At 35.9% G+C, this 12,415-nt stretch overlaps 1 protein-coding gene across 2 annotated transcripts in view; it reads left to right on the plus strand.

Moving 5' to 3' along the window:
* Positions 1-12,415, plus strand: part of IARS1 (isoleucyl-tRNA synthetase 1) — a 78,933-nt gene that overhangs the window by 35,690 nt on the left and 30,828 nt on the right. For both annotated transcript variants that reach the window (XM_034438539.2, XM_034438548.3), the window contains exons 17-23: positions 2,291-2,377; positions 3,200-3,283; positions 4,151-4,298; positions 7,222-7,342; positions 8,693-8,784; positions 9,003-9,080; positions 10,459-10,580. In XM_034438539.2, coding sequence (XP_034294430.1) covers positions 2,291-2,377; positions 3,200-3,283; positions 4,151-4,298; positions 7,222-7,342; positions 8,693-8,784; positions 9,003-9,080; positions 10,459-10,580 — 732 coding nt within the window. The remainder of the gene's footprint in view (positions 1-2,290; positions 2,378-3,199; positions 3,284-4,150; positions 4,299-7,221; positions 7,343-8,692; positions 8,785-9,002; positions 9,081-10,458; positions 10,581-12,415) is intronic.

Below are 12,415 nucleotides of genomic sequence, written 5' to 3' on the forward strand. Positions count from 1 at the left end.
AAGACTATCAATGTAGCTGTGTGCTAAGAATTCTTATCTTAAAATAGTGCTGCTTTTTATCCAAAAGGGAGATCCCGAATCTAAGACAATATTTTCAAAAGGATGTATAAATAATAGTATCAAAATATCTGTGTCTTAAATACTGTATTGCCAAACTCACCAATTAATTGCAAAAAGCAGCTTTGCAGCTGAACATCTTGCAACAATATATTTAAAACCATCACACAACATCTACCTTTCCCAGGTCCTTGTGAAGGACTAAGTAAAAATGAATAAAAATGTCAAATCCAGTCTGAACATTTGTTTGATTGTGTGATCTACACAATCTACACACCTATACAAACCAAATCCTGCATATTGCTTTTAACTTAGCAAATTCCAACTGAAAGCAATCCTTAACCCAGTGAATGTGTCTTTGTAACAGACTTGTAAATGTGTAGATATTAGTATTATGAACATGTACTACATATATATCTGCCTGAAACCACAGTACCCAAAAGGACAAGGATAATACAAAATTAATTAATTAATTGTATTTTGTCTCAATATTAATTGCTTGTAAAATAAAATACATATAATGAATTGGTTTCACATCTGTCTTTATCAGCTATACTCGTGATGGCGAACCTATGGCACGCGTGCCACAGGTGGCACGCAGAGCCATATTAGTGGGCACGCCAGCTCAGCTCTGGGGCGCATGCGCGCGCCGGACAGCTGATTTTTGGGCCTTCTGGGCCCACCAGAAGTAGGGAAACAGGCTGTTTCCTGTCTCTGGAGGGCCTGGGGGTGGGTGGGGAAGGCCCGTTTTTCTTTCTTACCTGGCTCCAGATCCTTTCTATGGATCTGGGAAGGGCGAAAACAGCCTTTCCCACTCCCTCAGAGGCCCTACTGAGGCTGAAAGGGCCCATTTCCCGCTGAAAGGGCCCATTTCCCGACTCCCGGTGGCACAGGAAGTGATGTTTTTTTCTGTCCCCAGCCTCCAGAGACTCCTGGAGAGGCTCCTACAGACTCCTAGAAAGGCTCCTAGAGACTCCTAGAGAGGTTCTGGAGGCTGGGGACAGCAAAAAACATCACTTCCTGTCGCACCGAGAGTTGGGAAATGGGCTCTTTCAGCCTCCGTAGGGCCTCCAAGGGAGTGGGAAAGGCTGTTTTTGCCCTTCCCAAATACACAGAGAGGATCTGGAACCAGGTAAGAAAGAAAAACGGGCCTACCAGGCCATCATGTGCCAGGAGCGTGTGGGGGAAGGGTTGTGTGCGCATGCGCGTGGGCACGTGCATGCGCGACCCTCCCCCCGCCCCCTCTCTCCTGGCACGCGATGGCAAAAAGGTTAGCCATCACTGAGCTATACTATAAGAAAAACCTTTCTCCTTCCAACAGAAACAGGAAAAGAGAAGAAAAGAAAAGGAAAACATGCGATGGATTAGATACACTGATAGAAAAAAGAGGAAAATAAAATTGAAGATGAGAGTAGGGGAAGAGATAAGAAGACAAGTATTGAAAATAAAAATAGAAACCATACCTAGATATTACAAAGGTTAGATTTAACTAGGCAAGCAACAAGAATTAATTTCACCCATCACAAGTTGGCTGGTTACACAGGCACCATTGTTCAGATCATTTACATTTCCCACTAATTTGTTTCTTTAAAAAAAAGCATCTTCTTTCTGAGCCAAAGTAGGACAGCCTGCATCAGTCGTAGTATTATGGCGGGTAAGGATTATTGATTTACACTTGATAGGCTGTCTGACTCTCAATAATTCTGGGCAGTTTACAATTAAAAGTATAAAAGAAAAAAATTGTGAATGGCCCGCAAAACAACACATAGCTAAAGAAATCCAACAGGCTGAACTTCACTTTGGCTCTAGAGCTAGGAGAATATGATAGTTAGGGTTTTACTAGCTTCCTGCATAGCATCAGTGGCATCAGGATGAAGTCATCTGGATCTCTGGGTGAATATAATTCCAGAGAGCAGACAAGCTTCCTGGGTCACACAAGTTGGGTAAAATACAATGGTTTAAATATTTAAATATTATTTATAGTCAGCACATAACTACAAATGTTTCAGACACGTATATTGTAAGCCAGTAATTCGAAGATAATAATTCAAGTTCATATTTTCCAGAAGTTTCTGTAATTTTGGGAAATGGAGAGTTCTTAATATCTCCATGCTTTCAAATGTACTATAAAGAATTGGCTTGGTTTAATTAAAAATTATAAGTTTACAAGAATGTAAGTATATTATTTTAACAACAACCAGCCTAGAGTCATCTGGTATCATTTCCCCCTCAGGTTTTACACTTTGCTGGTGTTATCGTCAGCTCTCTTTGGAAAGCCTCCTTTCAAAAATGTAATTGTAAATGGCCTCGTTCTTGCCAGGCAAGTATAATAATATTTTATTCCTTATTAAATTTCTCCTGTCTATATTGAAAATTTTTCTATGGGTAATCCGTGGTGTCATTATTATTATTTATTAAATTAGTTTCTGCCCATCTGACTGCAAGGCGATTCTGACCGGCTTACAACATCTGTAAATAAATTAAAACTGTAAATAAATAAATAAATAAATAAATAAATAAATAAATAAATAAATAAATAAATAAATAAATAAATAAATAAATAAATAAATAAATAAATAAATAAATAAATAAATATACAAATGTATAAAGTCCAATAAAATTGTAATGAAAACACAAATTATAACTAAAACTAAAAGGTAATAGTAGTATGAATGTGTACAAAAGGAGTAGAATGTACACTGGACATGGTTAATATGGGAACTGCTGTTAGTTGATCAATCATCTACACTGTGGTACACCCCCCCCCTTGGGGCCCGAAGCCAATTGGAAGAGCCAGGTCTTCAGGCTCTTGCGGAAGGTCAAGAGGGTGGGAGTCATAAACTATGTATTCATTGAGCTCCTTAAAATGAAGTAACAGTTCCTTCAGAACTGTTCAGGTTCAACTATAATTTCAGAGGAGTAGAACAAACTGAAAAAGATTTGGCTAGTGAGATTTAACCATAAGTCTGAACTATTAAATGTGGATTGCCAAGGTAATGGTTGGTTTTTTCCATCTGTATTTTTATCAATGCTTTTTGCCTTTTGCCAAATGTTGAACAGATTTCTCATGGGGAGTTGAATTAATGTGAAAACTTCCAAAAATGTGTGTTTTGTTATATTTCTTATGTTTAATCCCTCCTAGTGATGGGCAAAAGATGAGCAAACGAAAGAAGAATTACCCAGACCCAACAAAAATTGTCAACTCTTATGGAGCTGATGCACTGAGGTACAAATGTGCTGGACTTATCTTCCTTTCGCATTAATTTCTGTGAGTCTTTGATGCCCTCAGGATGTATTGGGATAGCATGGCTGTCAGCCATGTTGGCTGGTAATAATGAGAAGTTCTTTATATTTTAAAAATATAAGTTTACAGCAGTAGAAAATTGAAAAAAAAATACATATAGTTAACTAGAGGAGTATAGATTGCATGCTGTTAGTGCACCAAGATGAATCAGGTGACTGAACACAGGATAGCTGGGTCAGCTTTGTCATATAAACACAGCTAGTAAGTTTATTGAGCATCTTCTGAATCAGTGGTATGCCTTAATCAGCAATTAAGAACATTTTGGGTTGTTTTTTTTTTTTTTTTATTTTAGCTAAAATTTGTCTTCATGGTAATCTTGCATAATTATGTTAGCTGGAAATTCTGGGAGTGTGCCTGAAAAAAAACCAAGTTGGGGAAAGCTATTGCCTGAGAACATGAAAAAATACTTGAAAAGAATGAAATGAATGAAATTGAGTTGACAACAAAGTCTTTTCAAATGAGTTTCTAAAGTTGCATTCAGCAGATAAAATAAGATTGCAATTAATAAAATATGCTAAGTCTATTAGGCTGTTCTGTAAATGCTAATAAATTTTTATGTAGCTAAATTTTGTGTGGGGAAGGCTTGTAATTAGATTAACACCATTGATTAAGGCTGCTGTTTTAATAGGGAACATTGCATGTTAACAAAGTTGCTAAGCAACATCAACCCATCTTTCCTGGGTATGAGTTAAAGAATTGTCAGAATGTTAAAAGTGCACATGTTTAAAGTGGCTGCTGAACATTCGAAAGCAGAAAAAGATTTCTCTATATTTCTATTTGCTGCTATAGGTTGTACCTTATCAATTCTCCAGTTGTAAGAGCGGAAAACCTAAGATTCAAGGAGGAAGGTGTAAGAGATGTGCTGAAAGATGTCTTCCTTCCCTGGTATAATGCCTATCGCTTTCTGATTCAGAATGTTGTCATTCTGCAACTCAAGGTATAAAACTTTCAAATATTGCCAGTAAATGCAATGAGGGGTGGGGTTTCTGCCATTATTAAACAGCAATTTTAAATATGATCTTATTTCTTTTTTAATGGTTCCAATTTATATTATTGTTATTCAATTTATGTGCTCCTTCGGGCAGTTTTCTTGACTTATTTTTTTTATCAAACAACACTCCATATGCTTCAGTGCAGTTTTAAAATTAAATGGAAATGTAGTTTATCTTTGCTCTTATTGGAACCATTGTCAGAATGATTAGAGTATCAGACATAATGTATGGAGATCTACATTTAGATACACACAGTTGTAAAGCCAACATTATATACTTGGATCTGAGACTATTACTTTTAATACTCTGTTCTATTTTAAACATTTAATGTCATGCTGAGTTCCTCATAGTGGTAGCTGTGGGCATCTCTGTTGGGGCATAGCAGACTACTTGTGCAAAATTTCAAATATATCTAATGAAAAAAGTTAATGAGAAGTTAAGAGAGCAAAGCACTAGTCCCCAATGTCACTTTTATGTCTTAAGAAGAACTCTGGGCCAGGAACATAAATAACAATGAAGGCTAGTTAGAAGATGAAAAACCAGTAAAGAATTATAGAATCACTGAATGTATGAGTTTGAGGATCCTGCAAAGTCACCTAATCCATTACTTTCCCCCTTTCTAGTAGGAGGAAAGACATGTTAAGAGTGTATCTATGCAAGTGATAAAGTGAGATGCAGCTCATGAAAGCTTATTAGTTGGACATAACGAAAATATGTTAGTTGGAATAGGTGCTACCATACCTGGTTTTATTACTCTGTGCAGGAATCCACAAAATCCAGCCTGGCATATGGCCATTCAGTCTCTAGTTGAGAGCTTCCAGAAGTGGGAGTTACAACATCGTCTAATATTCTATAATACTGATTTTTAATTTTTTAAAAAATCTGATGGTTCTTGCCTTGCTCTCAGTTCAACAAATATTTAAGTCCATTTTCTCTTGCGTGGGACACCTTTTTTTAGATTTTTATAGACAACCATCTAACCTTCTCTTAGTCTTGTCTTAAGCATGGCCACCTCTTTTATTATTCCTAATAGGACTTGGTTTTTAGACCACTTAAAGGTAGTCTTCGACTTACAATCACAATTGGACCTAAAATTTCCATTGCTAAGCAAGGTAGTTCTGAAGTGAGTTTATAAACCAATATTATGTTAATAGATTTTTTTCCACCATCAAAATGGCTTCTCTGAACACATACATGCAACAATCTAAATAATAGAAGCACCCTTGAGAGCAGAAAATCAGAAGTAGTACTTTGGATTTAAAAGTAGTTCATTGAGTTGCTTGAGAGTATGCCTTTGGAATAATTGCTTTTAGGCTGTAACCCTGTGCACAGATATTATAAAATACTGTAGGGTTTAAATTTAAACTTATCTGTGTCCTAGATTGGTTAAATATAATAATACAGCAAGGTCTTCAGAAGTTTCTGAAACTTCATGATCCAAATTCTGATGGCCGAAACTTTTGTTTATCTACTGAATTCAAACTCCTTTCTGTTCTTGTCAAAGTCCTTAATTGATAATTTTGCCATCTTTGAATTAGCATAGCTTTGTAATATCTTTTGTTGTAACCAGTGAGATGAATTTATTTTTAAAAAACTATCATAAAGGAAAATCACTGCCACCATGAGAAGCCAATAAGACGTGTAAATGGCAAATTGCCTCCCATCCCACTAATATCATAGGTATATGATCCTCGGCCTCTGGGATCAATTTTTGGAATTTAATAGCAACAGCAGCAGCAGCAGCAACAATAACTCTTTATATCTATCAGAATTTAATAAAATATTGGCTTCACTCTCACTGTATTTGAGAACTTCATTGATGATTCCTGGTATAATGAATGTTTGTGCCTGTCGCAAAATTTAATCTGTGCTCTCAGCTACTATTGCATTTCAGAAAAGTCATTGCGCAGAGAAACTAAGAGATGGTTATTTGGTAGGGAAAACTTTATCACAGATATACTCTCAAATACATGATGTTGCTTGTGGGAAATTGATCATTTGAGGAGCTTGTAATTATACACCTCTTATAATATCTGAGCTTTCAAAATAACTTTGGAGACCTTGCAATAAAGGCAGCAGATTTCAAAAAGTAGAAAACAAAATTGCTTTACTTTTTTAGCAGTCACCTTTACAGGCAGATCTTCAAAGTTTTATAATTAACTAGCTATTTCTGAGTCTCCCCAGGCACTGTTCACAATAAGGCAATTCAGGTTTGCCCTAATATTTCACTTTTCTTTTTCTTTTATTAAGTCACTGAACTGCATTTTGGTACCAAAATATTGGTCTCATTATAGTTGTGCTCATTGCCTAGAAAATGTATTTGTATAAGTGATGTGCTTTGGCAATTATGCCAATTAAATTATTTATTGATGAATAAATGTTATAATGGGAGTGAAGTCCATAAAAGGTCCTTAAATGAGAACCTTGAAAGCATCTATTTCTTATGAAACTAGTTTTAAAGGTCTCTAGACCTATTAATGTAATTGAAACTAAGATGATATCCTTGCCAAACTATTTGAACTGATGGACGATATAGAAAATTTTTATTCTCTTAGCATGGCATGATGGTATAGTTGTTAAGGTAAACAGAACTTTTGAATGGCATTCAAGGGATGTCTTTTATTCTCAGATATACAGGATAATCTGCAGTTGTTTGCATATAGAAGAACTTGTTCTAAGAACAATTAAATTTATTACTGGCTCTACATGAGTTGCAAGAATCAGGAGTCGTATTTTTATGTATATTTGTTGCAAAAATCTGTGTCAGCATTCAACCCTTGGTTAAGCCCCCAAAAAGTTCTAATTAAGAACATTTTCCATGCAACAAAACTATATTCCTTGTTTTATTTTTTTAATCCATGTTCATAGAAAGATGGGAAGGAATTCCTTTACAACGAGAATGCAATTAAAGAAAGCAACAACATTATGGATAAATGGATCCTTTCCTTCACACAATCACTGATTCAGTTCTTCAGGGCTGAGATGGCTGGTGCGTACATTTTATCAGTGTTTCAGCAGAAAATTAGCCTGGTGACTTGTATGCATGCTCAATCTATTTAGACATAAGATTATACATGTTTGTTGAATGTTGAGTGAAATTGATCAGCTTTTTGTGCAGTTTTTTTTGGGGTGGGGGGAAAGAAAGGAAATAATCACTGTTGTAGAAAGTTGCTCTGCCAGTTACTGATATATTTTATGCATCTGTTGCTTTTAAAAAACTCTTTTGCCACCCTAATGGACACAACCCACTTCTGTTTAGCAGCTTCGATGTTGTTTTCCTCTGTGTGCATCTAGTCCAGAGATTGGGAAAGGAGATGATGGTGTAAAAATGCATCATTTTCATTGCTTCCATTTCCCTCCTTTCCCTCAAAACATCGCATTTTAATAGGGAATAGACTAGACTAGACTAGACTAGACTAGACTAGACTAGACTAGACTAGACTAGACTAGACTAGACTAGACTAGACTAGACTAGACTAGACTAGACTAGACTAGACTAGACTAGACTAGAACAGAACAGAACAGAACAGAACAGAACAGAACAGAACAGAACAGAACAACAGAGTTGGAAGGGACCTTGGTCTTCTAGTCCAACCCCCTACATAGGCGGGAAACTCTACACTACTTCAGACAAGTGGTTATCCAACATCATCTTAAAACCTTCCAGTGTTGGAGCATTCACAGCTTCTGGAGGCAAGTTGTTCCACTGATTATCTATCTATCTATCTATCTATCTATCTATCTATCTATCTATCTATCTATCTATCTATCCATCCATCCATCCATCCATCCATCCATCCATCCATCCATCCATCCATCCATCCATCCATCTATTATTTGGATTTATATGCTGCCCTATCTCCGAAAGGATTTAGGGTGGCTCACAACAATAAAACACACAGTACAATTTAAAAAAAAAAAAACCCAATAAAATTATAAAAACCATTAAAATGCAACATAGACATCAATAAAGAAAATGCTTTGGATTTGGCAGAAACTCAGGGGAGTATCTTCTCAGAGACTGCTGCGTTTTTGGAAACTGCCTGTAAATGAAACCCCATATTCCTGTTCAGTGTAGATTTAATTCCTATTCTTCTGTCACTAATTTTAAGCAAAAATTAGCTTTGGGTATATAACTATATCGACAATGATTGTTAATACAAGTTTGAATCTGGGATTGGTAATGGATTTACAAAGTTAAATTAAAAAAAATGGATTCCTCTATTTTAATATTTTTGTCACAAAATTGTTGCAGTATTAACCAAATCATTCTGTGAGAAAAAGAGACTGAAATGAAAAAAAAAACCCTATTACACATTTTTTTCTTTTTAATTTTTAGCCTACAGACTGTACACAGTAGTTCCTCGACTGGTTAAATTTGTAGACATTCTAACCAACTGGTATGTCAGAATGAATCGAAGGAGGTTAAAGGTAAATTAATTTTTTCCCAATGTACTGTATATATCCATGACATTCATTTTTTGCTTTTATGTTGCTTTATTTAAAGAAATAATAAATCCAAGTGCTTAAAAATAGATGCTTTTGATAGAATTAATATTTTATTCAAACCTGATTGCTATTTTGCTTAAAATATGTGAATAAATCAGAAATAAAAATGTCTAATTACTCTTTTGTCTCTAAATGGGTAGGGTGAGAATGGAACAGAAGACTGCATTATGGCCTTAGAAACCTTATTCAGCGTCCTCTACTCCATGTGCAGACTTATGGTGAGAATATATTATAATCTGCATTAATTCTAATAATAGTTTAGATAGGAGATTGTAGCCAAAGCTATATGTATTCTGATGGAGTATGGCTATACGACCAAATTTATTTTTTTAAAGAATTTCAAATTTTAAAAAACCTGCACTCTTCCTAACCAGACCATTATTTATTAATAATAATTATTACTAATTATTAAATTATTAATAATTTCCCTTTCTACACATGCCAACATTCAATATAGATATTTCTAAAGCTAATAATTGCATTTGAAGTATTCTTTACTGCACATCATTTAACTCCTATTTTGTTGTTAATGTAACCTTTTCTTAAAATTGAGTTTTATTTAAACACTATGACTTGTAACAATCGAATGCAGAACTTCTATACTACAATCTAAATAAGCTATGCTAAAAGGAAACTAAATTGCAAAGAAAGGATAAGGGAAGGCAAGAAAGGCAAAATGTTGGTTATGTCAGAACTCACTGGAGAACAAGAACAAATTGCATTCGTATTTCTAATATCCAAAGGAGAAACGGCAGTTGTGCAAAAGATTTCTGAGTGGGAAAAGTTTTACTGTTATTTTCTCTTCCCTTTTAGTGGGAATGTAACTATATGGTATGAGCCGTGGTGGTGCAGTGGTTAGAATGCAGTACTGCAGGATACTTCTGCTGACTGCTGGCTGCCTGCAATTTGGCAGCTCGAATGTCACCAGGCTCAAGGTTGACTCAGCCGTCTATCCTTCTGAAATCGGTAAAATGAGGACCCAGATTGTTGGAGGCAATATGCTGACTTCTATAAACTGCATAGAGAGGGCTGTAAAGCACTGTGAAGCAGTATATACATCTAAGTGCTATTGCTATATGTGTGTGTAAGTGTGGAGTAGTTCTGGACATCTTGTTAGGCAATTGAAGGCCTCTGCAGGAAATATTGAGGCTCTCCAACGTAAACTGAAGTTAGAGGACCAGTCCTCCTCTAATATATCTTATCTGACACAAAACAGAATAAACACACATCCTGTTCTTACTGATTTCTCAGGATGATTGCTTGTAAAGCAGCTGTAGAGAACCAGGTACTATCAGACAAGCTATAACATTTTGTGTTCTCATGCTGTTCATTAGATTGAGACTTGGAGTCCAGCCATTGGATGGAAGAAAGATAATGTAATATAGCTCCATCTGTGTTACAGTTTCTGATAGAGGAAAACAGATGAATAAAGTACAATTTTGATTGCTGGCACAATTGTCTTTTCATTGTGTAAATTCTGTTAGCATTCATTGTAGAAATGACATAGATGAGATTCAGTAATCATTTCAGTAAGATTTATAATCAGTCAAGAATTTATGCAGCATAATGTGAGTTAAGACCATATTGTCATTTCAGGCACCTTATACTCCGTTTATTACCGAACTAATGTACCAGAATTTGAAGACTCTTATTCATCCTGCTTGTGTTCAGGAGAAGAATACTGATAGCATTCACTACCTCATGCTTCCTCAAGTTAGGTGAGCAACTGTATAATTATCAGCTTAGTAAAGTGTTTAACTTGCATTCATTCTCTTCTGTTGGAATTCTCTGCATTTGTCATAGATAACCTGAAAAAAAACTTTGAGGCCTTTTAATTCTTTTGAAATAGATCATTGCTAAAGACGCTAGCTTAACAGTAGTAATAATATAGGCAATCTTGAGGGTTTGATAGATTTTGGATTGGATTGATTTAGTTTTTACTTTTGGTATTTCCTGTATCAGCTGTGCAACCTAGTGCTAACAGATTGAGTAACATGCGATGTTGGTTGATTAATTATTTTTAAAGCTTTATTGCATTTTTATCAATGTATAGTATGTAAATCATCAACAATCCGTTTTGATTGGTAGAACACAGTTTCAGTTAATAAATAATCAAGTACAGTAAATTATTGAGGATATATTGCAGTGATATAGTCAAGGACAACCTGAAAATGAAAAATAAATATGTTAAAGCTAATCATACCCTTTTATTGATTACATCTTCCATATCTAATCCTGATGGCTATAATGGAGATAGTCCCCATATAACAAATGCTTTGTTTAGGCTCAAAGCATCAATTTAGAGAAGGTGACCATTGGTAGTACCTGGGAGCTTGGTTTATTCATTCTTCTAGCTCTAGTAATTGCCCTTTGGGACCTGAATAGAAGTCAACCAGCAAAACCAGTAGCCTTGAAAGGTGAGGCTGAACTATATCAGTGGCCAAGCATTATGTTTGGTCCAGATATTTAGACTTTATTTGGCATTTTTATTCATCTATCGCCCCACCCAAGGACCTGGGATAGACAGAAGTTTTTGTCGGATGGTGTTAAAGGTGTTGCCGCAGGATGTTAGCTGTTTTCAAGTAAAGCTATTTGGAAAAATTGCCTGAAACTTGATACTTGTTTTATTGATATGGTTGGCAAAAAGGATTTGTTTGATTTGGATGTGTCTCATTCTTACTTGGGCTATTTGTTTTGCACATCTAGTCTGTAATGAAGGCTACTAAAGGAATTTTTCAAGATAGTAAAAAGAGCTTATTGAGAAGGAAAATCTCTTCTTTCAGTGTTGTGGATTTTTAAAGCATAAAAATATAGTGACGACTGCCACACCGCATATAGCTTGTGCTGTGTAACTTGTTTAAATGCCTTTGAAATATTATTGTATAATGTGTATTAGAAAGCTGTATGGTTATTTATAGAGTAGCAAGTTAATTTGTGGAGTTCCAGTTGCCTTATTTTTTCAATTAATGATACCAAATATTATTACCATTTGTGAATATAATTAAAAATACTGTATATTGACTGGCTTGTTTTCAACAGTCCTCCCTCCTTATTCTTATTATGATGATAATTGGGTATATATCCCATTTCTCTTCATCTCCACATTTATTAATGACTTGGCTGTAAAGTCTAGGTCCATGATGGTGAACCTATGGCATGCATGTCAGAGGTGACACACAGAGCCCTCTCTGCTGGCACGTGCGCCGTCGTCCCAAGTCAGATCTCCATGGCGTTTCTTGCATGAGCTTCTGTTATCCTGCAAATGACGAAACAGAAGCTCACGAAAGAAAAAGATCTTATCTCTTGCTGCGCTGCCGGTGTTGGGATGCCCCGCTTCCTGCCGGCCAGCTGGTCTTTCAATCTCTGCTGCGCATGCGCGCGTGTGAGAGCATGTGCGCAACCATATCTGTGCCTGTGCACATTTGTGCATGTCTGTGCACATGTCTGTACATGCACACATGTCGCACACACACAACTTTCAGTTTGAGCATGCATGCATGCATGTACAGTTTGGGGACTCGGTGTCTAAAAGGTTCGCCATCACTGGTCTAGG

This window comes from Pantherophis guttatus, chromosome 2 (assembly GCF_059756535.1).
Source record: "Pantherophis guttatus breed Tessera chromosome 2, ASM5975653v1, whole genome shotgun sequence".
Lineage (NCBI taxonomy): Eukaryota > Metazoa > Chordata > Lepidosauria > Squamata > Colubridae > Pantherophis > Pantherophis guttatus.